Source organism: Cavia porcellus, unplaced genomic scaffold, assembly GCF_034190915.1.
Source record: "Cavia porcellus strain 051 isolate PalLab524CR breed Dunkin Hartley unplaced genomic scaffold, mCavPor4.1 scaffold_32, whole genome shotgun sequence".
Taxonomy (NCBI): domain Eukaryota; kingdom Metazoa; phylum Chordata; class Mammalia; order Rodentia; family Caviidae; genus Cavia; species Cavia porcellus.
Window position 1 is genome coordinate 24,460,842 of NW_026947515.1, and position 26,398 is coordinate 24,487,239.

Consider the following 26,398-nt stretch of genomic DNA (forward strand, 5'->3'; position numbering starts at 1 on the left):
AGAAACAGGCAATAGCAGACACCGCACCAATACACATAAAGCACCATATAGAGAGCCTCATAGACCAATTCAGGAATGAAGTTATCAACGACCTGAAGCTAGAAGTATGCAAAATAGTTAGAGAAATGCTAAGCCCCACCCAAGAAAAAACAGATGGTGGAATGGAAGAACAGAAAAAGAGGGGAGAATTGTTTGATGGAGAAAACAGGGAAAGCATAGAATACGTGAAGCAGGTTCAAAGGGACTACCAAGAAACTAAGAAGTCTATCGAAGACTGGCATAACAGCTTGAAAGAAACTAAGGACAGACTATCTGAACTGGAGGGCAGAATTGTAATATGGGAGAATGAAATGAAAAACTTCTTAAAAATAACAAAGAAACAAACAGCAATAATACAAAGACAAGAAGATGATAAGAGGAGCCATAACTTAAGGATTAAGAACATAAAAGAAGAAGTAGGGACACAAACAAGTGAACTACAAAAGCTACTCACAGAAATAATCCAGGAGAATTTTCCTAATTTAGCAAAAGGTAAAGATACTCAGATGTATGAGGCATACAGGACCCCAGCTACCTACAACCCAAACAGAGCAACACCCAGGCATATAATAATAAAAATTCCAGAAATTCAATACAAGAACAGAATATTAAAAGCTGTCAGAGACAAGAAACAGACCACTTACAAGGGAGCACCCATCAGAATTACAGCAGATTTCTCTGCACAAACCATCAAATCACGAAGAGCATGGGGGGAAATAATTCAAGCTTTGAAAGATAATAATCTCCAGCCAAGATTGAGATATCCTGCACAACTGTCCCTGGAAATTGATGGAAAAACAAGATGCTTCCAGGATAAAGAGGAACTGGGGGAATTTGCAACCACCAATTCAACTCTACAGAGAGTATTGCAGGATATTCTAAAAAAAGAAAAATACAAAGAATCCAGAAATAGTGGAGGCCACAACTAATGGAGCAGAGAACAAAGTGAAGAAGACAAACTGACAGCTACTGACAGAATAAGAGCTCAACAGAAATGAGGCAGAGAAGATTGGATGATAGGAACAGCTATTTTGGAGAAAATGACATCTTAATAGGTAATACTGATTTAGTACCATCTTGTTTTGAAGTCTCATCTAGCTTTTGTCCTTCTGTCTCCAATGGTCTAAATAGGTTGTATCTTACTGGATTTTATTATGCATGATAGTATAAGCAAAAACCTTTTAAAGACAAGGAGATTATACAGAAATCATTATTCATTTTCTGTTAGTCGATTCTAAATACTCTGTAATGCTGTCATTCTCTTAAATGGTTTTACATTGTTTTGATATACTTAATGCTACAGTATACGAAGTTGTACTCAAGGATTTCAAGGAAAGAGACAATATGGTAACTACTTTTAGGTCAGGATTATCTGGTGGTGAAACACTATTCTGCTTAAATGGTTATGTTTTGATCTGTGCTGTTTAGTTGTTATGCCCTCTTTTATCTCAATCTCCACTCCATTATTTACTTTTTTAATACTTTTTTTAAATTTTTATCCTTTTAATTAATGGAAAAAAATAGCAGGATATATTATAGTAACCCACTTTGACTTTCCATTACCTCGATTTAAAGCCCTGTATTACTCTCACCATCTGGTTTTTAACTGATGTTCCCCTATTCTGTTTTGCTGGATAGTATCAGGTTCGAAAATTTAGGCATCAGCTGTGAAGATAATGAGATTCATTATAACGCCCATTCTCGTTGACTTTTATCTACTTTTGAAGACCTACAATGTCTCCAATGGTTTGGTTTTGTCGGTTTTGTTCTTTACTGTTTTGTTCAATTGTATTATAACTAATGGTATAGGCAATTCTATTAGAGATAGCGGGAGGCATTATGGTAACCATTGTTGATCACCTTGTATTATGTTTTCACATTATCTATTATGTCCACCCTTTTGACTTGACCGATTCTGTTCTGTTATGTCACATTTAGTTTTACTCTCTTCCAAAAAAGTAATAAGAACCGTGAGAGCAATGAAACCCAAAATGTGTAATAGTCATTGTACAAAAGAGAGGAAAAGAAAGTGCTCTAAACTATATAACTGCATGTATATTTAAGTGTATAAGATAGAATATGATATCACAGAATTTTATCAGATCATTGAACAGAACTGTTTGCAGTATCATTGTTGGAATGTCCACTTTATAAGCTTTAATTTTGTGACTTGAACAATTATTTCTAAGATGACAATATGTAATCCATTAACTTGTGATTTCCTACTGTTCATTTTTTTTCTGCAAATCTGTATAACTTGTACCCTTTCTCTGCTTTTTTTTTCTCCTTAAATAAAATATTAAAAAATTTAAAAAAAAAATTAAAAAAATGAAAAAGATAAATCACAAAGGTTACCATAGAAATCCAGAAGATTATACTAATTATTTTGAAAAACTGTGCTCCAGTGAATTGGATAGATTCCTAGATCCACATGAATTGTCAAACTGAACCAAAAAGATACAAAAACTCTGACTAGTCCAATAACAAAAAATGAAACTAGGCATTACATTTATTTATTTATTTATTTATTTATTTATTTATTTATTTATTTCATGGGACCAGGGATAAAACTCATGACCGTGTACTTGCTAGGCAGATGCTTACACCACTGAGCTAAATCCCCAGCCCTGAACATCACTTTTAAAAATCTACCAAGCCTGATACCTGATTAATTCACCATTGAATTCTACAAGAACTCCAGGGAAAATGTAATGGCAGTATTCCTCAAACTCTTTAATGAAATCAAAAGGAAAGCCAGTATTCCCAAAGTCATTGCTGGAAGGAAATATCACTCTGATTGAAAAATCAGACAACTTACCCAAAATGAAAACTACCGGCCAATCTCATGAATGAACATACATGCAAAAATCATCAATAAGACTGTGGCAAACAGAATCTGACAGGTCATCAAAAATATCACACACTGGGGCTGGGGGTTTAGCTCAGCGGCATAAGCGCCTGCCTGGCAAGCAGGCAGTCGTGAGTTCGATCCCTGGTACTGATAAAAAGGAAAAAGACAAAAAAAATCACACATTGTAATCAAGAAGGCTTCATACTGAGAATGAAAGTATGATTCGACATATGCAAATCAATAAATATAATACACCACATAGACGGAAGTAAGGACAAAAGCAATATGACTATCTCAATAGATGCAGAAAAATCCAACATCCATTCATAATTTAAAAAATGGAGACCTCTGGGAAGATAATGGAGCAGTAGGCAGCAGAGTAAACATCCTCTCTGAGAGTCACCATCCAAATGATAGAATATAGCATCATGAGGAAGACAAGAAGAAAGGAAGTGGGTCTCTTAGACCCAGGAAGAATCTGAAGTGCAAATCGAAGCCCCCAGAGAGAGAAAAAAGAAAAACTTCAAGGAAGAAGAAGGCAGTAGCCAGTGTCACCTTCACCCTGAGAAGGGACTCACTGCCAGAGGAGCTGTTTGAACCTGGGGACACACAGTCACCGTGATTGTGACAGCTGGTAACCCTTGAGGCCTCTGCAGAGAAACACAGCAGTGGACGTGGAAGACTGCACTAGCAGTGAGTACAGAGGACATAGTTCTCCTGTGGGGAGAGAGTGATTAGCTGGGAGCCACTTTGGAGAGAGGTCAGCTGAGCTCAGAACCCAGAACTGCTGCTGGCAGGGTCTAGCAGCTCTCAGGTGGATATAGACATATGGAAATTGCTTGGACAGCAGCAAGCCAAGTAAGTCTGGTCTTGGGGCAGGCCTGCTGAGATTATCCACTACTCCACCATAAAACAGCTGCTAGCTTGCTGGGATAGATCGGCATGATTTGGGACTCTGTCTCACAGGTTGTCTACTAGTGAAACCAGAGAGACTTCTGGAAATGGACTATTTGTTTTTCTTTTTACTTTCTCATTTTTTAATTTTTTTCTTTTCTCTTTCTCCTTCACTGTTTTCATATGAGGTGAAAGTGGTTCCTAACCTCTTTATGGGTGTGGTTCTGTTCTGTTCTTCCTTTTACCTCTTCCAGCTCTCCTTTCCTTCAGTCCTCTGTGCCAGTTTCCCAAATTGGTGTGAGCCCCTCTTGTCCTCCAACCTTAATTTTAATCTATTTCTCTCCTTCCAATTCCATATTTTCTCCTTAATTCACTTTAAATCTTAACACTTGAGAGCAAAACTGACACATTACAGACATATATTGCATACAATTATCTGGTTTGCATTTCATCTTGTTATACTATCACAAATCTAGTTCATACAGTTAAAAGTTGCAAGCTAAGTGTTAGCTCGGTTTGTTGTTTTCTAAGCTGTTTGATGCTATTGCCATTATAGCCAAAACTGACGTAACTGTTCTGAACAGCTATTAGTCCTGGTGTTCCATGACTGACATTAACTAAGGGTCACAGAAATACAGTGGCATAGTACCAAAGAACCAGGGACCAGGCCAAACAAGCAACAACTTCTCATCTCCAACAAACTGAAGAGATAAGATCTTCCAACAGATGCAAAACCGAAAAACCAGCTACACCTGGAAGATACCCCAGAGAAGTAATCATCACCTAAGGGTCCTAAATACTACCAATACAGCAACCCTTCATGGGCAACATACAAGCATCACTCCAGGAATTAAACTGAGACAGAGAGAGAGAGAGAGAGAGAGAGAGAGAGAGAGAGAGAGAGAGAGAGAGAGAGAGAAAATAAAATGAGAAGACACTTAAGCAAAATGCAACCCCAGACACACAATTCACAAAAGGCAAATCCAGGGGGGCAACCTGGTCTCTCTGAAGTGGAAATACAAAGCAGCTGAATGAGGCTCTGGAAAAAATGAAATCAAAATAATCTCTCAGATAACTACAGATATTACCAAAATACACCATTGCTTCGCGATGTTAGAGTAGACAGGGACAAAAAAATGACAAGCTTAAGAAAATTATGGAAGCTCAGCACAGGAAATGAAATCCAAAAAACAGTTTCAAAGAGACTGCAACCCTTCCAGGGGGAGAACCACCAGCAGCTCCTGAGATCCGTGCCATGTTGGAACTTAGGACGCTGGGAAACCAAGCAACCAGCCTGCCTCCCTGCTAAGCAATAGTGAGCCTACTGGTGCTCAGGCTTAGAGTCAAACATCCCTCTTCCCCTACCCACCTTTCCTGTCCCCTCCGTTAGCAAATGGGAACTAGAAATCTGAGCATCTCCTGGGAGGTTGACCATAGCAAATAAGGGGGATTTCCTTCTACCATCTCTTTGAAGGCAAATATTTTTATTACTGTTTTGTTCTATTCTCATTAATGATACTGTTCCATTCAATATCCTATTTTGATAAGTTCTATAATGTTCTGTATTTCATTTAATTTTGATATACATGATTGAAAGAACAACTATTGAAAAGATAATGAAATATACTGTGATATCTATTACTGTTATCCGAGTAACCTGCTGTGAAGTTTTGTACCAATTTCACCGTACGATCTAGTTGGCTTTGTTCTGTCTTGTTCTGTTGTATTTTGCTACTTTCAAAATAAAATTTTAAAGAAACAGTTTCAAATAGATATCCAGGAGAATAAAAACTCCACTGAAAGTATTTGAAGCAGATTAGGCCAATGTGAGGACAGGATCTCAGATACTGAAGACAGGGTTGAGTTAGCATCTAGGAAAACAAAAATTTCTCAAAAATAGCAAGAGATCAGGAGAAATCAACCCAGCAGGTGCTAGATGAGACAAAGAAGAATGACTTAAGATTGATTGGAGTGAGTGAATAAGCAAGAGAGACTACAAAAAACATTAAAAACATCTTCACCAGACATCATGACAGAAAACTTTCCTGGTAGAGAAAAAGAATTTGACATGCAGATAAATGAGACATAGAGAACTCCATTTAGCAATGATCAAAAAAAAAATCTATAGGCAGGCATATCATAAAAGATTCCAATAATTCAACACAAGAATAGAATTCTAAAAGCTGTTAGAGAAAAGAAGCAAATTCCCTATAAGGGAAAGCCCATCAAAATCACAGCTTAATCACAGCTGACTTCTTAGCACAAACTCTCAAATCAAGGAGAGCTTGGAGTAAAGTACTCCAAGTTCTAAATAAAAACAACCTTCAACTCAGATTGATGTACCCTGCAAAACTATCTTTCAAAATTGATGGAAAAATAAAATACTTCCATGACAAAGAATATCTGAGGAAAATTTATGATCACCAAACCATCACTCCAAAATATTCTGAAGAACATTCTAGAAAAAGATAATAAGGACAACAGCTCCGTGAATCCCAACAGAAGGAATTCTCCAGGGAAGGCAAACAAGTCGGGGAGAAGGAGGGAGGTAATAATAGGAAAATAACATGGCAAGGACAAGTCAATCCATTTGGTTATAACCATCAATGTTAGTGGTCTCAATTCACCAATCAAAAGACATAGACTTGCAGAATGGATCAAGAAACAAGATCCAACAATATGTTGCATATAAGAAACAAATTTAATGCAAAAAATTCATAGATTTAAAGTCAAAGGGTGGAAAACAACACTCTATGCAACAGGAAACCAGAAAAAATCAGGAGTAGCTATTCTATTTGCAGACAAAGTAAATTTCAAGCCAAGACCAATTAAGAGAGAGAAAGAAGGTTACTACATCATTATAAAGGGAACAATCCAAGAGGATAAATATGCAACAAATACAAGTGTACTCAACTATATAAAACAATTACTAATGGCCATGAAAAATTAAATAAGCCCTAATAAATTGTATTAGGAGACCTCAACACCCCACTGTCACAAAAAGACAGATCAACTAGACAAAAAATCAATAATGAAATTGTAGGGACTGTCAAACTTTTGAACAAATGGACTTAGTAGATGTCTATAGAGTGTTCCACCCCACAACATCATAAAAGACATTCTTCTCAGCTCCACACAGGATATTCTCCAAAAGAGATCATGCACTGGCTCATAGAACACGCTTAAGTAAATGCAAAGGAATTCAAATTATCCCTCGCACACTATCAGACCACAGTGCAATGAAATTGGAAATCCACACCAAAGGAAACCACAACAACTTCATAAACACACGGAAATTAAATAGTACCATCCTGAACAACCAATGGGGCACAGATGAAACTAAAGAACAAGTTAGACAGTTTTTACAGTTGAATGATAATAGCAATGTAACATACCATAACTTGTGGAAAGCAGCCTTAAGAGGGAAATTTATAGCAGTAAATACCCACGTCAGGAGAGCAGAGCAAGCACATGTAAACAAATGTTGAACCTCAAACTTCCAGAAAAAGAAGAGCAGGCTAAACCAAAAGCTTGTACAAGGGAGGAAATTATAATGATCAGAGCAGAAATTAACACACTAGAGACCATAAAAGAAAAAAAATACAAAAATCAATGAACTGAAGAGTCGGTTCTTTGAAAGATTAAATAAAATTGACAAACCTTTTTCCAATCTTATCAAAAAAAGGAAATAAAAGACTCAAATCCACACAATTAGGAATGAAAAGGGTCAAATCACAGTAGACTCTGCAGAAATCCAGAAAATTGTCTATACCTACTTTGTAAATTTGTATTCTAACAAGATGGAAAATATGGAAGAAATGGACAGATTCCCAGATACGTATGAATTACCAAAGCTGAATCAAGAAGATATAAAAATCCTAAATAACCCAATATCAATGAATGAAATTGAAGATGTAATTAAAAATCTTATCAACAAAGAAAAGCCCAGGTGGGGCTGGGGATTTAGCTCAGTGGCATAAGCGCCTGCCTTGCAAGCAGGCAGTCGTGAGTTCAATCCCTGGTACCGATAAAAAGGAAAAAGACAAAAAAGAAAAGAAAAGAAAAGCCCAAGCATTGATGGATTCACTGCTGAGTTCTACAAGAAATTTAGAGAAGACCTAACATCACTACTTCTCAAACTCTTTAATGAAATTGAACAGGAAGCAATATTTTCCAAATTCATTCCTGGAAGTAAGCACTACCATAATACCGAAACCAGAGAAGGACCTAACTAAGAAAGAGAATTGCAGGTCAATCTGGCTAGTAAACACTGATGCAAAAATCCTCTGTAAGATACTGGCAAACAGACTGCAGCAAATCATCAAGACTGCACACCATGATTAAGTGGGATTCATCCCAGGGATGCAGGGATGGTTCAACACATGTAAATCCATAAATGGAACATACCATGTTAACAGAGCCAAGGAAAAAAACCACATGATCATCTCAATGGATGCAGAAAAAGCTTTTGACAAAGTCTAGCACCCATTCATGATAAGAAGCCTACAGAAAATTGGAATAGATGGTCTTTACCTCAATCTGATAAATGATATCTACAACAAACCAACAGCCAGCGTCCTACTAAATGGACAAAAACTGAAAGCTGTCTCCACTCTTATTCAATATAGTCCTGGAATCTTTAGCTGTAGAAAAAAATGAAAGAAATAAATATAGGAAAGGAAGAAGTTATACTATTGTTATTTGCAGATGACATGATACTCTACCTAGACGACCCCAAAAAGTCCACCAAAAAATTTAATAACCAAATTCAGTAACTTAGCTGGTTACAGAGTCAACACTCAAATATCAATAGCTTCCTGTACACAAATAACAGACTCACTGAAAGAGAAATCAGGGAAACAACACCTTTTATGATAGCATCCAGAAAATGAAGTACCCAAGAATTAATCTAACAAAGGACGCAAAAGACCTCTACATTGCTGGGGATTTAGCTCAGCAGCATAAGCGCCTGCCTGACAAGAGCGAAGTTGTGGGTTTGATCCCACAAAAATAAGAACAACAACAACAAAAAAGACCTCTATCTTAAAAACTACAGTACTCTGAAAAAGGAGATTGATAGGATATTAGAAAATGGAGAGAGATTCCATGCTCTTGGGTAAGAAGAACCAATATAGTGAAAATGGCCATACTTCCAAAACTGTTATACAGACTCAATGCAATCCCAGTCAAAATTCAAATAGTATATCTTACAGAATTAGAAAAAACAATACTAAAATTCACCTAGAGCCAGAAGAGAAATAGAAGAGCAAATTCAGTTCTGGGCAACAAAGGTAAGACAAGGGATATCACAATCCCTGACTTGAAATTACATTATAAAGCTACTGTGATTTTAAAAAAAAAAAAAAGCAGTGTGATACAGGCAAAAACAAAACAAAAAAACAGACCTGAAGATCAGTGGAACAGATTAGAAGATGCAGAAACAACTCCAGACACACTAAGCCACCTTAAGTTTGACAAAGGTGCCAAATATCACTGGAAGAAAGACAGCCTCTTTAATAAATGGTGCTAGAAAAACTGTCCGTACACATGCTGAAGATTAAAACTGGACCAGTATCTTTCACCATGTACCAAGCTAAAATCAGAATGGATCAAAGGTCTTAATATTAAAACAGAAACATTAAATCTGCTGGAAGATAGAGTAGGTAAAACACTTGAACACATTGGTGTAGGCAAAGACTTTAGGAACAAAACCCCAATCCACAGGAGCTATCACAAAAAATCAACAACTGGGATCTCATCCTATTGAAAAGCACAGCAAGACAAAATTACCAACAGAGTGAAGAGACAACTCACAATGTGGGAGAAAATGTTTGCCAACTGTACCTCAGACAAGGGATTACTATCGAGAACATATGAGGAACTCAGAAAAATCAGTCCTCCCGGATTAAAAAAACTCTCCAAAAATGGGTATCTGAGATGAATTCATAGTTCTCAGATGAAGAAATATGAACGGCAAATAAATATGTGAAAAAAATGTTTAATATCATCGGTCATTCAAGAGATGTAATTTAAAACAACACTGAGATTCCACCTCACACTGGAAAGAATGGCCACTCTCAAGAAACCAAGCAATAACAAATGCTGAAGGGGCTGTGGAGAAAAACATAACCATATTACTTTGCTCTTTTCATTTAAGCCCTCACTGTAAACGCTGGGGCTGGTGCAGAGTCAGGTGGGTGCAGAGGAGGGAGACCCTGCCCACCTTCCCACAGTGTGGTCCTGAAGTCAGCCTGGCTCTGCACGGGGACACAGCGACTCTGCTTTGTGCTCTGCATGAACGAGAGTGCCTCCAGGGACCCTGCCTGCAGTCTCAGGCCCTTCATCCCTCCTGCAGACCCTCCCTGGGGAACAGCCCCTCACCTGGGAGCCAGAGAAGCAGCAGAGCCCAAGGTAGCCCCTGGCCGGGGGACATCCTGCCCACCTAGGGACCTGCAGCCAGCAGAACTGGGTCCCAGGCTGCAGCCCAGCCAGGGGAAGATCAGTGCTTTCTCTACTTCTGCTTTCTTCAGGCCTTGTTGTTCCCTTGTTCAGCTTCTTTTGGTTCTGTTCCTGGGGCTGGGGTTGAGACAGAGGAAACCGAGGAACCCAGCTGCAAGTATTAGTTGAGACACCCAGGAGCTCCATGGGTGCCGGCCTGTGAACCCCAGTTAAACAAGCAGGTCCTGTGGCTTTCCTTGTAGGAGACATCCCTCCCCAAAACCCACAGAACTCCTCTCCCCACCCTCACAGCCGGATATGAGTCAGGGTTTTCTTCTGACCGGGGCCCAGTTATTCTTCCTGTGTTCTGTGGTCAGGATGACAATTCTGCTATGACGGGCAACAGGTGCCCACATCCTGCCCCTGGCTAGTGTCTACCATGAAGCTCCCTCCAATGAACCTCAGCCTACGCGTGGCCCCCTGAGTTGGTCCCAGAGTCCTTGACTGGTCCCTGGTCTTGAACTGTGTCTTCAGTTTGACTAAGAGGCTCTCATGCTGTGACCTTCCTTCCTGTGTGGCCCCATGGGCCCGAGAAAGGACTTGTGGACCCTGCAAAGACTCTGTTCCCCTGATCACACAGACTCTGCATGCACACTCACATACGTGGCCAGGATGGGTGTCTCCCAGCTTGCATGGATTGCTACGTAGCACAGGAAGCTCTGGTCCTAGCATGGCACACATCACCTGACAGCTCACAAAGCTCTGAGCGTCCACCCACAGGGCACCCTGTGCTGCAGTGAGACCCCAGGAATGGCCTTCCCTGCTCTCCTGGGATTTTCGCTTTCCTCATTCCTCCTGGGCATAAGAATACGTTGCCCAGGAGACTCACTCTTCTGCTGCTAGAAAGCTCACGAATAAAATCTGGTAGACCTTGGGGACATTTCCATGACAGTGGGCATGGTAGCACACTCCAATGGTCTCAGCCACTTGGGAAACTGAGGCAGGAAGATCACTTGAGTTCAGGAGTCTGAGGCTAGCCTAGGCAACAGTAAGAGACCCGCTCTCACATTAAAAAATCTATGATACATATTGTCATCGTGGATTAACTAAAGCTCAATCCAACCCGAGAAGCTTTGGATATTGACCTTATCAAACCAAGCATGAACACAAGAGGATATCATAGCTGGAGACTGGCGTGGCCTGATCATGGTGAAGTTCCCAGAAATGTGTATTTTTTCAGTTCACCCATGACACCGTGATGCTGCAGCTTGATGCCAAAGCTACATGGAGAAGCAGGAGGCCGGGTTCTCATGCAACTCATCCATGTGCCACCATGTTATCTTGAGCAAAACCTTTGGCTCTGCAAAGGGTCAGTTACAGTAACTGGTCCGTGGGAGTGAGTTATGCAATGATCATGAACACTCTCAAATGAGAGTGTCATTGCTATCTCAGGATAGTGTCTTGGGAGGGGGGGCGCGACATCTCTGATGAGGAGCAGTGGGGAACCTGAATTTCCCAGGAAGGAGAATGCTTAGCAGACCATCCCTGTCCCGGTGCCAGGGCTGCCCTGAGGGAAGAGCAGTTGCCTTGGGCTGACTATAAAATACATAATGTATACAAGTAATGAGACTTCCTTTACTTTGATATTGTAACTTATTAAATCATTTTACAAGAAAACGTGTATGTCTGCTTAATGACAATAAACACCTATTTTCCCAGCCTACCTAACACAAGTAGGTAGGCTGACACAGTATTATCAGTGACAGCTATGCTTGACTTGCCAAGCTACGTAAGTGCCTGTAATGTCAGATACGTGGGTTTCGATGCCACTGCTGTGTGGCGGGTGCGGGAGGTAGAATTGGCACAGACTTTATACCCCTCCACAGTGTTTCCTTGTGACCTACGCAGTTCGTGCATAACTAGGACAACTGAGTCATGAAAAATATTGTTAAAAATCACACGATGTTGAGCTGGGCATGGTGGTGCATGCCTATAATCCCAGCACTTAGGAGGCCGAGGCAGGAGGAGAGCAAGTTTGAGAACAGCCTGGATTACATAGCAAGACCCTGTCTCAAAAAAAACAAGGAAAGAAAAGCACAAAATGTGAAAAGTCTAAAGTAGCAGGACTGCAACTCTAGCTGTCCAAGTCCTCAGGCAGCCTGGGACACACCCGATCTGTGAGCAACAGGATGATTACAAAGAGGAACAGGTCTGGGAGTCCATTCTTGCCACACCCCTGCTCTTGCCTTAACCTGACCACAAGCCTAAAAAAAGCACACACACACACACACACACGCACACACATACACACACACACACACACACACGAAAGCTAAATGACAATATGACATCCAAAAATTAAGAAAGTAGTGCTTTCTCACACTCTCTGAAGCCCATCCATGGACTCGATGTCAGGGACTAAAGATGAATCTGGGAGCCACGTGAGAGCCCTCTGCCTAGGGTGGGGGTGGGAGTGCAAAAGCCTAACCCAATTGGATCCTTTTCCCAGTGTAGACACCCAAGCTAGAGGCCAGTGGGGGAGGACTTGGTGGTCATGATGGAGCCATTGGGTGCTGCTGGGGATGGAAGCTGAAGGTTTCAGGCACAACCTTGATCCCATCGGTACAGCTGCACTGAAGGGTACAGCTGCACTGAGGGGGCTCTGAGTGCTGAGAGGCAGGGGGAAGCTCGATGCGATCCTGGTTGAGTGTAGCAAGAGCTTCACAGCTGACTCAGTGCATGAGGCAAGTGGAGTGGAACTGACCACTACGGAGCGCCATCTGTGGCCACAGGCTTCTGCTGTGGCTCAATACACACAGCTGGGATGATAACTCAAGTGCCAGAGACACCTGCAAGGTAAGTGGCCAGGAGGAGGCCAGCTAGGTGAGGTCAGGAGGTCCTGGGTTTCCTCTGACCTCCCACACTCATCCTCCAGCCCTTCTCTGGGAAATCAACGTAAGGCTGGGGTTCCTCACTCCCCAGGCCACAGATCACATCAGCTGGTCACAGTGGCCATAATGTGTCATGAGCAGAGACAAAGAGAAAGCTGCAGGGTAGCAAACAACTGGGGGTCACAGTCACAGGCCTTGATATGCTCATGACATAGTCAGACACTACCAAAGGAACAGAGAACAAATAATTCAACTCCTGAGCCCTTCACCTGTTAGCCACTTAAAGCATGATTGTGTTTTCTTCTGAAAGAGTCAGGAACTTAGCAGCTTTACCCCACCTTTTTCCTTAGGCCTAGCAGGTTGTAATAGATAACTATAAGTAGAACAAAGCTTAACTTTCATTTGGTATCCTTAAGTATTGCCTTAAAACTTGCGTACAGGGGGCTGGGGATTTAGCTCAGCGGCATAAGCGTCTGCCTTGCAAGCAGGCAGTCGTGAGTTCGATCGCTGGTACCGATAAAAAGGAAAAAGACAAAAAAAAAAAAAAAAAAAAAAAAAAAAAAAACAAAAAACCTTGGGTACAGGCATGTTGGTCATTAAGGAAAAAGTAACAGACAAGATTTACTAGCCCTAAATTTATCTAGCCTATCTTGTTCCCCTTAAAGCCTGAAGTCACCAAGACAGGAGTGACGGAAGTCATTTTCAGAACGCACAGGGGCATCCAATTGCCAACTTTTAGAGGCGTCCTGCTGTAGGCCAAGCCTCAAGACAAAAGATCAAACAAATGCATCCACATTCTGAGGACTGATATTCTAAATTGGTCTCTAGCACCCCAGGAAGTCCAGAGGCACCACTCCAGCCCCCTACAGGAAGAGTCACTGCTCTTTAAGCATGCCAGCTTTCTATCCCTGTTTGTCCCCCATTTAATCATTTTTACCTGAGCAGTTAACCTTCTCGGTTGACCGTAGTTCTGTCCCACCTTGGGAGTTCCCAGGTTTTCCTCACCTTAGACATGCCTCACTTTGTAGTTTTACTCTATAAAATCGCCTAGAAAAGACAGTCTTTGATAACCCACTCAGAACCCCTCTGTCTCTCAGACAGAAGCTTTCTTTCTCTGCTCTTAACCTCTGTTGTTCCTAAAATTCATTCTTCGATTTTAGAGAACATGAACTCGTACTGGACATATTGTAGATTGGGAGTCTCACTCTCCTGTATCACTTTTTGTCCCAAGACTTCTTGCCCACAAGGTTGCTGCTCCACCTGGGTCGTGCTCTCTCGCTTGACAGAGTAACCACAGTGACAGGCTGGCATACACTGTGTGCAGCATGGAGCAGGAGCCTGTGGTAGGCTAAGGAAGGGGCCACCCACATGGGGCCTCTTCTGGTTCCTCTGGAGAGCGGGTCCTGGGGATCCTCCATGTCACAGCCACAGAGGTGACAGAGGCACATGCAGTGGATACTTGTTGCCAGGAAGAAATAGATGGCTCTCCAGCCCTATTCCTTCATCTTCAGTCCCCTGGATCCCTGCTGAGTCCCTTCAAGCCCGGAAGCCACCTTCAGAGAAGGCCCCTCAGAGACCGTCCCACATCCCTGTGCCTATCTCTGATTGCCCACAACTGGGGCCACAGCACACCCTCCTGACAAGGAGCACAGGGAGTGATAGAATTTTTCGGCACGGAAGGGAACCATCTGATAGGATTTTGGCGCGGCTGAAAAGATAAGAAGTATGAAATGTAAATGACTTTTATTTTAGGAATGTGGGGAGATGCCCCCTGACCCTCCAGGGTCTGGCATTCTCTCAAGGGTCTGGCATTCTCCCTGGCAGACACATGGTGTGGGGGCATACATGTAGCTTAGGTTTGGGGTGGTGCCTAAGGGGTGGGGAAGATAGAGCCCCTTGGTTCCACCTCCAAGCTTCCCACCGGCTACAGTGTCCCAACTGGGGCAAAATCCTTTCATTCCCATCTTTTGATTATTAGGAAAAAGGGCGAAGATTTTCTTTCTTTTACTGTTTCCTGCTGGAAGGGGGCGCTGTACTGGGGTTTAGGAGTGTCGACAGGATGACGGTTGATGCCCAGGTAGAAGCTGGTGCCAGGTGTTTTAGCCAGGACAACTTTATCACTGGTGAATGCCCGTATGTTAGACTGGAAAAACAAAAAGACAAGGTATTATGAGGAGGCAGGCCATTATCATATTTAAGGACCCAGGACAGGTAGAAGGAAAGGTGCCTTTGATTTGGATATGTCATTGTATCAGGACCACGTTGAGGTAGAACCATTGCCACGGAGGAGGAGGGAAGTTATGAGAGGTGATTATTCCTCCATCTGAAAGGGTAAAAGTTAAGAGGGTAGGTAAGGCTTGTCTCTGGTATCTATGATGTGGGAGTCCTTAGGAAAGACTGTTCAGAGTCCTGCTATAAAAAGGATAAGAAATTAGGAACCAAATTAGATAACAAAACATGACAGCCTGCGAGTTGTGGCTGTGAGGCCTTGGTGAGGTGGACACGAGTGAGCAAAAGGATGGTTAGATTTAGGGCTGGAAGGGCACCACTTAGCCTGAGTGATGTGAAACCAGGATGGCAGTCTAGCAATTCTGACCACTGTTGAGGTTGCCAAGGAGACCAGGTATGGGCTCCTCTAACTTGGTTGAAGTCCTTGTGATAATTTGCTGTAACGGGACTTTAGTAAGTATATCAGCAGTCTCCCTGGTTGTGGGAAAGGCTTTTATGTATCCTGAAAAAGTATAAACAAAGGCAAGAAGATAAAATTTATCTATCAGTCTTGACCAGGGTTCTGTCTGAGAAATTGGTGAATAGGAAAGGAAGGGGGTGCTATATATCCCCGAGGAGAGCTTTATTAGCGATAACAGGTGTAAACTGTTGAGGCCTCAGTATGTCTGGGTCAGTCTGCATAAACACAAGGGAATAAAAAGGCATTTTAAAGATTTAGGACTGTAAAGTGAGTGGTGGAGGGAAGGATATGAGAGCATGGTATAAGGGTTTGGCACCACTGGGTGGATTGGGAAGAAGCGGTCTGGGACCTGCATGAAATAGGCCCTGTTTGTAAATGGCATAGGCTGGCCATCAGTACCTCCTACAGAGACTGAGGATTTAATATAGTGGCCTGAAAGCTCAAGAAGAACCCTACACATGGCCTCTATCTACAAGTATAGAGAATGTCTTATCTAAAACCTCTAGTGGGACTTGGGACTCTGAGAAGGATACCTTAATGGGGGCTGTGGGCCCTGAGCCCCATCAGTCTTCAGCAGCAAGTTTAAGCAGATCTGTCACGAGGAACTGGCAGTGTTGGCAGTTCCTGTGAGGGCTAGAAGTTAGGATGGCTTACCCACTCTCTGGTGGCTAGGACAGTCGAGTAGCCCTGGGGTAAGGTCTCAAAGGAACGCCAGGATGGGGCACTCTCTTGCCCAATGTCCTTCTACTGCATTGGAGGCATGGTCCATGGTGGGGGGGACTCAGACAGCTCCACATCGTGTCGGTTTATCTGTCTCAGAATTGCAAGTGTTACTGATAAAATATATTTTTTTATCTCTGTTGTTGAAAACATGAAAAGCCATACAAGGAAGGTCTCTGTGGGGTTTGAGGGCCAAGTTTAGCCTTTTGTTTTGGGATCTGGTCTACAGTAGAAGGTATCTGTAATGGCTTCCCATAAGGAGGACAAGGTCCAGGAAATTTTAGGAACTGATATGTCATTTATGTCATATGTAAGTATCTCTTTATGTTATTAAAATGTCTAATGCCATCTGATTTTTGGAGGATGGCCTGTTTTATTAATTTTTACCTTTTTATTTAGGAGAGAGATCAGCTATGGTGTCATTTAATGTTAGTTGAATACAGTTAATCATGGCTTGGTGGAGGGCTGAGCCAGGGCAGGGGGACAGGCTGGGAAAGGCATAAGCCTGGCTTGTGCCCCAGTGTTGGTCTTGTTGTTTTGCATCATATAACCTTTTTTTCTGGAAAAGATCTAGTGGTTTCCAGCAAAAGGAATCGAAAAGGAATTTATAATTACCTCTTAATTTTAGTTGTCAAACATCTAAAAGATTGATAACAGTACAGTACAATATAGGCAGTAAGCTTAACAGGGAGGACATGGTCCCTACAGCCTTAGGCTCCTGGATGAATTGGAAAAAGAAGCCCAGAGGCCACAGGACTTCACATGGTGGGGAAACCAGGTTGGGTCACAGCTGCAGAGAAGCCTCTTGTTCTCTGGCCGACCATAGCCTTGGGTGGAAAGAAGACAGAACCGAAACTGCAGGCCTGTGGAACTCCTCCCACTGAGCTCCTGGAGGTATGCACTCCATCTTCATTGCTCTGGACCTCAGCAGAAGATAAGTTCAGGAAGAGAGAGGTGCCCTGTATGCCACCGTAGGACAAGCTCATGACTGCATCAAGCTGCCGTCTCTGCCCTCTCCCACACACTTGTCCCCAGGACCTACTAGGACCATAGTGTCCAGGAAGGCACCTCTCGCAGCCCACGTGTCTCTTCTGAGTCACAGGTACTTGTCAGGGACCAGGGGTGGGAGCCAGGTGAGGGACCCCTGCTCCAAGAAGGCCCCCGTCCCCACTCTGTGACAATGGGCACAGCTGCAGGAAAGGTCAGAGCCCAGTCCTCACTCATGGATCTCATGCTGCTGGGAGGCCCAGGTCAGGGATGTGAGCGCACCACGGAGGAAGGCTGTCCTGTTCTGCCATGTGTGGGGTCCTGCCACACACGGAGGGGATGAGCTAGGGTACCCGTAAGAACCTACACCTGATGCAATAAACCCAGACTCCTGCCCCCTATCTGTGTGTGTGTGTCTCCCTAGGGAGGCAACCACAAAATGCAAGGGAAAAGGGAGCTGGGAGAAGGCAGTGGGGGCCTCAGTGGCTGACCCAGGAAACCCATAAGAATGAGGGTGTTGGGGAGTTGGGGCGAGAGAACCTCAGGGAAGGACTCACAGGAAGTGACTGTCCCAGGGCCTTCCTATCACTGCCCCCACCCGTTTCTTCCTCCTTCCTCCCCACACAAGGGCTGGCCTCGCATGGGCTCCTGCCTGAGCTGGTCAGGAGGAAGGTGTGATGAACCAGTGAGTGGTGAGTAATCGCCATGAATCCCCAGGAAGCTTAGCAGCTGCCTCCTGCAAGCACAGCCCGCCATCTTGACTCTGCTGCTCACCTCGCTCACCACAGATGTTTCCAGAAACCCACAGAACATGTTTCAAAGGCTCCTTCTGGGGAGCCAAGAGTTCAAACATTCTGTGACAGGCAGCAAGCCCGGGCCTCACGGGCTGCCCGTGAGAGAGGGGAGGCCAGGGGTCGCCCTCGGTGAAAGGCATTTGTCTGTCCTATTTATCTTGCTCTGGTTTCCTCATGCCCCTGGAGCCTCTTAAAATGAACCTCACAAAGTGAAAGAATGAAATGAAAACTAGATCAGTGAATAAATGAAGGCTTGTGACCCACCGTATGCATATACACGTATGGACACACTACCCACCACACAGTGACATTGGACTATTCTTCAGATAATCCCAAGGTTAATAAAAATACTCATGGTGTGGCCCGTAACAGAACCTAGGTGACTCTCTGGTACTTTATAGGCAAATTCACTTAGAAATGATGTCAGGTTGGCACCTTGAACTTGAGCTTCCAGGCTTCTAGAACTGACAGAGGGATGGTATCAGAACCTCCAGCTATGTTGAGGGAAATACGATGACTCCAAGCTTGCTAGATGTCTGATAGGCCGAGTTCGTGTTCTCTAAAATTGAAAAATGAGTTCTAGAACTAACAGAGATTAAGAGTAGGAAATATATATTGAAAGGAAGTTTCTGTCTAAGAGGGACAGAAGGGAGTTGCACGCGGAGGCAGCCCCAGGGCCCTGCTTCTCAGGGGAAGTTTCAGAGTTTCAGATCGTGGGTTACAGCTATGATCCAACAATAAGATTCCCAGTACAGCTGCTTAGGTGACACTGACCCAGTGGGGAAGAAAGTCATGTAGTGGGCGTGGAAAGAACAAAGACCTTCCCAGGGTAGGTGGTGGCTCTGGGGGCCTTGGTGGCCCACTGAGGTGACTGATGCCTATCTAGACTTCATTAGACCAGGTGTTATCACCTGTCTCATCCCCCAGGAGGACTAGGCCTGGTCCTTTTGCTGTTGTCGAGAGGCCTGGCCTCCAACTGGTGTGTCTCTGTGATGCATTCTTATCTTTTGTCCCGTCTTTCTCAAACACTCAGCCTTTTCTGACTGCCTGTAACATTTCTATCTAACTTAGGTGTCTATAATAGAATCACGAGAGAACAAATCTGTCCTTTGTAAATTAAAATAAATAAATAAATGAAAGAGCCAACGTGCATGCCTGAAACCCCAGTGCTCCAGAGGTTGAGGCAGGTAGATGGCCAAGAGTTTAAAGTCTGCCTGAGCTACATAGTGAATTCAAGGCCAGTCTGAACTACATTATAATATCCTGTCTCAAAACAGTAATAACAATAGTAATAAAAATAAAATAAAATGAAAAGGAAGAAAGAGTATCCAAACTAAGTTTGAGGAAAAGTTCTAAAATTGAATTCTAATAATGGTGACACAATTTTATAAATTTAATAAAAATTTCTGAGTTATACACTGAGTAGATTTTATCGGCTATGTCAGCTAAAATTTTACAAAGCAAATGTGAAGCCCATGGTGCATATGAGGCAAAGCTTCCCCACCCATCCTCCCATCTGATCCCCACTTCCCTTTCTTCCCATTCCCTGCCCACCACCCCCGCACAGCCTCCTGCAGCTCCTACCATCACCAGTGGCAGCATATCAGAGTGGGTCCCATCTTCCTGCAGAGCGACAGGGACAGAGAAACCATCAACATGACACCACCAAGGAGTTCTGAACTCCAACAGACGGAAGGGGCCTCCATTTCTAAGAGACCGAAGAAGTGCTGATGCCAGCAAGTAAGTGTGTCACCACATGGGGTCAACAGAGGTCCACCAGAGAGGAGATGGAGACCCCAACGCATCCCGCCACAGGGTAGGTTGTAGGTTTGCTGACTGACATCACAGAAAAGAGCCGCCAGAGCTTGGAAAGGTTGATTTGGCAGAACTGAGGAAGTCCATGCTAATAGAAGCTAGAGTACAGGCCGGGGATTTTGTGTGATCTTGGGGTGTCCTTGAGCTGGGTGATCTAGGATGTGCATTCCTGGTGTCTGTCGGGGTACCTGCATGGTGGGCTAGGTTGCTGGGTTTGAAATGTAGAGATCTGCTCCTCATTTAGTAAAGCTGTTCCTTAAGGATGGAAATCTGTGACAGGAAGAGCAGCAGGCTCAATATACAGAGGAAAAATGTGGGCCCAATTTTATAGGCTTAGGAATTTGGGGAGCAGAGTGCATTTCTGCAAGAGCAAAAGGCACCACTATTGTGGGGTAGCTTTTATTGCATCCTGAAAGTACAGCTTTAAAATTATGAATTTCCAGGGCTGGGGATTATCTCAGTGGCATAAGTGCCTGCCTGGCAAGCGCAAGGTCATGAATTTGATTCCCGGTACCAAAAAAAAAATTATGAATTTCCTTGTCTCCTTTCTACTTACTTTTATGTCTTCTGGCCTATCTCAGGTGTTGCTGGTCAAAGGAGCTGAGGTAAAATCAACTGGCCAGGGCTGGACTCCAGCGTGCCCAGCTCTCTCCCCGCCCTGCTCAGGCTCCTGACCACCCGAGAGCTCTGGTGGTATCCTGGCTCTGTCCTGGCCCCTTCCTGCTTGTCTCTCCTCTGAACAGAGACTGCATTGGAGTGGCCTCACCTCACCTCAGAGCAAACAGGTGATGCCTGGGGAGGCCTAACTCTTCTGGGTCTGATGCCCAAGGTACCAGAAGGAGAACATAAGTAAAGCAGTGGAATTCAACCTCAGAGGCCATGCAGACTGCGGCCCAGGAGAGGAGCTGGAGGGGACAGAGGGTTTCAGACAGTGAACTGTGCTCAGGAGGGCCTCAAAGTGTGGCAGTTGGCTGGCAGTTCTCTGACTCAGGGATTCCCTCTCCAGTCCCTAGATGGCCAGAACTCTGGGAAGGACTCAGGACAACAAAGGCAGAGGTTGTGCCCACCTTCTAGATGGGGCCCAACAAGTTGGTTCTGAAAATCGGTGAGTGAATGAATGAACTAAGGGCCCCCAATCTCCCCAGCTTGAGTCCGACTTCTATGACCTCGGCTGAATTACTAACCTGTCTGAGCCTCGGCTTCTCTACCTGCAGATGGGACCCATAACTGGACCACTCCGTAGCATCCATGTTCCATAAATGCTTGGGGCTGTTACTTCCATGGCCTTTATCACATCCCAACCTGTCCTGTCCACAGGGGAGCACGCAGAGGGCTGCAGAGAGGGTCTCACCTGTCCAGAGCTGTGCTCCCATAGTAGCCTCCTCCTTTCTCTTCCTAGGAGAGCCTCATCTTTCAAGGAAGCTCCCTTATTTTCCCCTCCCAAGAATATCTTGTCTGGGGGCACTATCCACCCCGCTATGACCTCACACTTGGAAGGGCAGCCCCAAACCTGGACTAGGACCTGTGTGTCCCTCCAGGCCTGCTGACCCAGGGAATCTGAAATATTGCAATACCTGTTTCCTCCACTAGATGGCTGTCGATCCCAGGGCCCTGTTTATTTATTTGGCAACAATTTAATGGCGGCCCTGGTGGTGCCAGGCACTGGGCCCAAACATGGGTACATGGAGATAAAAACATGACAGTGCTTCCTTTCTAGGATCTCATGGCTGAGAGGAAAACATAAACAAAGACAGGAAAATAAAGGCTTCCCTTTTATCTCAGAATTCATCCACCACAATCTTCCCAAAAAAGATGAGAGCATGATCCCATTTTTCCCTGAGACTCCCCCAGGCAGCCAATGAGGACTATGAGGTCAGGGCTGGGACAGGATTTGGTCCATTCAAATCTCCCTACTGCCCAAGTGCAGAGCCCACCACAGGAACACCTGGGGCCATCAGACATCCAGGCATCAGGCCGTGCCGGGAAATCTACCATTTTAGCACCTCCTACCCGAGATTTCTACAATCAAACACGTTTAGGAAACTCTACCGTAGAGCAGTTATGAGACTGCTTGGCACTGCACAGATGTTCAGTAGTGGGGGGCTGGGGATGAGATAAGGTGGGGTACAGCAGAGAAGCGGTGGGGGGAGGAGAGACAGAAGACTGTGTGGGACATGGAAGGTGACTGCAGATCCCCTGAATGTAGTGACTTGGTGACAGTGGTCCTAAGAGCCTCTGATGCTTCTGTGTGCTGGGCTAAGAGACCAGCAGCTCTTCTGTTCCCTCGAAGCCTGCATTGTTGGAGACTGGGGCGACTGGGTGAGCACCCCCTCCAGGAGGAGAGCCAGGGTGCATGAGGAGGGTCAGATGTGACCATCACTGCGTCTGCTAGTTCTCAAGTCCGAAATCTCTGATACAGGACGGGACAGCAGCGGGAAGACCGCTGAGGATGTGGCCGTCTAGACACTTCTGAAGCTGTATTAAGAAAAACTGAAGGGCAGCACTCTGGGAGGCAGAGGCAGGAGGCCTACAAATTCAGGGCTGTCCCGGGCAATTTAGGGACTTAGTGAGGCCGTGTCTCGAAATAAAAAATAAAAAGGGCTGGGAATGTAGCTCAGTGCAAAGGCCCCGGGTTCAGTCACCAGTTCCACAACCAACCAACCAAGAGGCTGGAGAGGAGGCTGCTGCAGGAATCTCAGGAAGGGATGTGGGTGGGGCTCGAGTCCCTCTTTGGCCACTGCCAAGGTCGTGACAGGCAGCACCCCTTGGTGAGGGGACAGGATGGAAGAAGGGGCTGTGAGATGGGCCCCCAGGGAAGGGGAGGGGGTGCATTTCCCCTGAGAGAGAGGGGAAAGTGGAAGGTCAAGAGTTGATGTGAAAAGGAAGGGTTGCAGGTTTCGGGGCTTGGGGGTGAGGAGGTTCACACACAGGGACGTTGTCAGGACTACCGCGTCAGATGGCCCCTTAAAAGCCCTTTGTCCTGGCACCTTGCACCCTGTGATCAGGGTCACTGACCTCTCTCCTGTTGGGATCAGGGTGAATTCCCTTTATGATCCCAGTGAACTACAGACGACAGCTTGGAGGGCCTCCCTATCCTTCACAGCCCCCGGCTGGCAGGGCGCTGAGTGTAGGTATCCAGGTGTCACCTGCAGCTTCTGCTGCTGCCTATCACCCGCCCCAGAGGTGCTGGGCTAGGGCTGGCACCAAGGACGGGTATTGGGAGGCCAGCAATTACAGGTGGGGAAATGTCCTGGCTTTTATGGCTTTTCCAAGGCCACTGCGCCATCTGGTCAGGACTTTCTTACCTCACTGGGGATGCTGAGGGGCAGTTTTTTCTCTTTCTCTGTTCTTTGAGACATGAACGACAAGGAAGTTCATACTCTTTTTTTGTTTTTGTTTTTGTTTTTTTGGTGCCAGGGATTGAACTCACGACCTGGTGTTTGCCAAGCAGGCACTTACACCACTGAGCTAAACCCCTAACCCCAGGAAGCTCATATTCTAAACCCAGAGAACACTGCACACTTGCTCACACTGAGACTTCCCCAACCAAAATCTGCACCCCAAACCTGGGCAGGGGCACACAGAGCTCAAGGTCTCCAGTTCATGGGTAACACATGATCTTCTTTGCTTCTGGAGAAGAAAAAACACCAAAATGATGGTGCCAGACCCTCAGTCCCAAGGCACAGTGTCTCACCACCTCGGAGGATCGAATGCATGAGGATACTGGAAACACGACTGTCCCTGGCTGCAGATTCCACTTCTGCGCCACTCTCCGTAGGGTGTGGCTCCTTCCTAGCGCCCACCCCATTCCGCTGGCCGCTCTTGTCCACAGCGCACCCCTTTCAACCTCATCCAGAACCAGCATTTGGGGCTCAACTGTCTTCTCCTCAAAATTCATATGCTGAAGTTGAAACCTCTCGTACTTCACTTGGAATATGACCTGCCAGAATGTGGGGTCTTTGCAGAGGTAATCAAGTTGAAATGAGATCTTTCCAGGGGGACCCTAATTCAATACGTCTATGACTTTATGAATACAAGAAATTGGAACCCCAAGACACTCATAGGGGAAGGATGATGTAGAGAGGCCCAGGCAAAAAGATGCCATGTGCCCGGCAGGGAGAGGGTCCTGAAGCAGGTCCCCCCAGCAGCCCCCAGAAGAACCGGCACTGCCCACCCCTGGACCTGTACTTCCTGCCTCCAGACCTGACATGGTAAATGGCTCTGATAAGCCCCGGTCAGCACTGTTAGGCAGTCCCAGGGCATTGCTCACGAGGCCCCTCAAGAATGTCCCTTCCAAGGGCCCATCTGCTCCCCTCTTGATCTTCCTGCTTACAACCAGCAGAGACACTTCCCCATCCCAGTCCTTCTACTGCTCGCTCAGCTTTCCAGTCTGAGACAAGCCTCTCCCAAGCTGCTGCCGCTCCCCGGGAGGTGAGCCCTCGTCCTGGCCACCTGATACGACACAGGCAGGTGGCCGCTTTGCAGCCCTGCGAGTACCTCAGTACTGTAGTGATCTGGAAAAGCAGCTGTACAATCCATACCTGGAACAGTGGCTTGAGGATAGAGTCCCGAATTTGCGGAGGGGGTACCACACACAGCCGGGGCACTAGGAGAGAGGTCAGTGTGGGGACTGATGCCAAGGAGCAGCCTTTAGTAAAAGCTGAGGAATGAATGAATGAATGAATGAATGAACCAGTGTAATTCCTGCATGTGATGATGTCTTCACTGCAGGACGCAGCAGGTTTCATAATGCTGGGCTCCGCACAGAGGGATGCAAAAGGCGCCCATTCGATTCCTGAGAACATGGCGGACAGACAACAGCAACTACTGAACGCTCTCTAAAGGCTCGGCTCAGAGGCCAGGAATGATGCGGACTAAGGAGATACGAACCAGTAGAGATATGCTCTGCTGACTCAGGAACGAACTGGGCTGAGAGAATCCAACTTGGAATACAGCCCTGGCGCTAAAATAGGAACAGAAAAATCTCGGTGTGGAGGCTCGACTCCGCGCCATTGGAAACCGCGGCTTGGATTTCCCGCCGCGCGGTGGCCGGCCACCTCCACAGCGGCTCGGCAAGGAGAGACGCGACCGCCGAGCTCTGGGAACGGGAGTCTGGGAACGGTCTCGGAAACGCGACGGGCAGGAAGGAAGGCTGACTGGTGGCGAGGTGAGCGAGGAACTGACTCCCTACCGCAGTCTGACTCCAGCGGAGGATTTTCTGGGCGCGGGCAGTCCTGTAAGAGCAGGGCGCGGTGGCAACTGCAGCCGCACACTTCCCTCTCGGACGGGATTGGTGAAAGGTGCCTGGCCGGAGGGACGCTGCTCGCGGACTCCCTAGGCTGGCCTAACCCAGATCCCAGAGCCTGACGGTGGCCCGGAGGAGCGACCGACTCCCGCGTAGGCTGCCTCCTCCGCAACTCCCTGGGGCGCAGCGGTGAGCGGGAACAACTAGCCAGCGCAATTCGATCAAGCTGTAGCTGACAGGCAGGGAAGCCGGGCCTCCTGTGTAAGATTACATTTTATAAGGAACAGAAAATATGGGGAAGGGAAGCAACAAAAAAGGCTCCTCGACCCCCAATCCTGAGAATCAGGCAATAGTGGACACTGTACCAATATACATTAAGCGCCATTTAGAGAGCCTCATAGACCAATTCAGGAATGAAGTTATCAATGACCTGAAGCTAGAAGTATGCAGAATAGTTAGAGAAATGCTAAGCACCACCCAGGAAAAAGCAGATGGTGGAGTGGAAGAACAGAAAAAGAGGGGAGAATTGCTTGATGGAGAAAACAGAGAAAGCATTGAGTATGTGAAGCAGGTGCAAAGGGACTATCAAGAAATCAAGAAATATACCCAAGACTGGCATAACAGCTTGAAAGAAACTAAGGACAGACTATCTGAATTGGAGGGCAGACTTGAAACATGGGAGAATGAAATGAAAAACTTCTTAAAAATAACAAAGAAACACACAGCAATAATACAAAGACAAGAAGATGATAAGAGGAGCCATAACTTAAGGATTAAGAACATAAAAGAAGAAGTAGGGACACAAACAAGTGAACTACAAAAGCTACTCACAGAAATAATCCAGGAGAATTTTCCTAATTTAGCAAAAGGTAAAGATACTCAGATGTATGAGGCATACAGGACCCCAGCTACCTACAACCCTAACAGAGAAACACCCAGGCATATAATAATAAAAATTCCAGAAATTCAATACAAGAACAGAATATTAAAAGCTGTAAGAGACAAGAAACAGATCACTTACAAGGGAAGACCCAT

The 26,398-nt window shown here is 45.2% G+C and overlaps 2 protein-coding genes across 5 annotated transcripts in view; both read right to left on the reverse strand.

Moving 5' to 3' along the window:
• Window positions 1-10,486, reverse strand: part of Cd300a (CD300a molecule) — a 28,628-nt gene extending 18,142 nt beyond the window's left edge. Inside the window, exon 1 of the mRNA XM_003464859.5 lies at window positions 10,166-10,486. Coding sequence (XP_003464907.2) covers window positions 10,166-10,217 — 52 coding nt within the window. The 5' untranslated portion in view covers window positions 10,218-10,486. The remainder of the gene's footprint in view (window positions 1-10,165) is intronic.
• Window positions 10,487-14,839: 4,353 nt separating this feature from the next.
• Window positions 14,840-26,398, reverse strand: part of Gprc5c (G protein-coupled receptor class C group 5 member C) — a 37,833-nt gene continuing 26,274 nt past the window's right edge. For all 4 annotated transcript variants that reach the window (XM_063242236.1, XM_063242239.1, XM_003464861.5 and 1 more), the window contains exon 5: window positions 14,840-15,256. In XM_063242236.1, coding sequence (XP_063098306.1) covers window positions 15,068-15,256 — 189 coding nt within the window. In that variant the 3' untranslated portion in view covers window positions 14,840-15,067. The remainder of the gene's footprint in view (window positions 15,257-26,398) is intronic.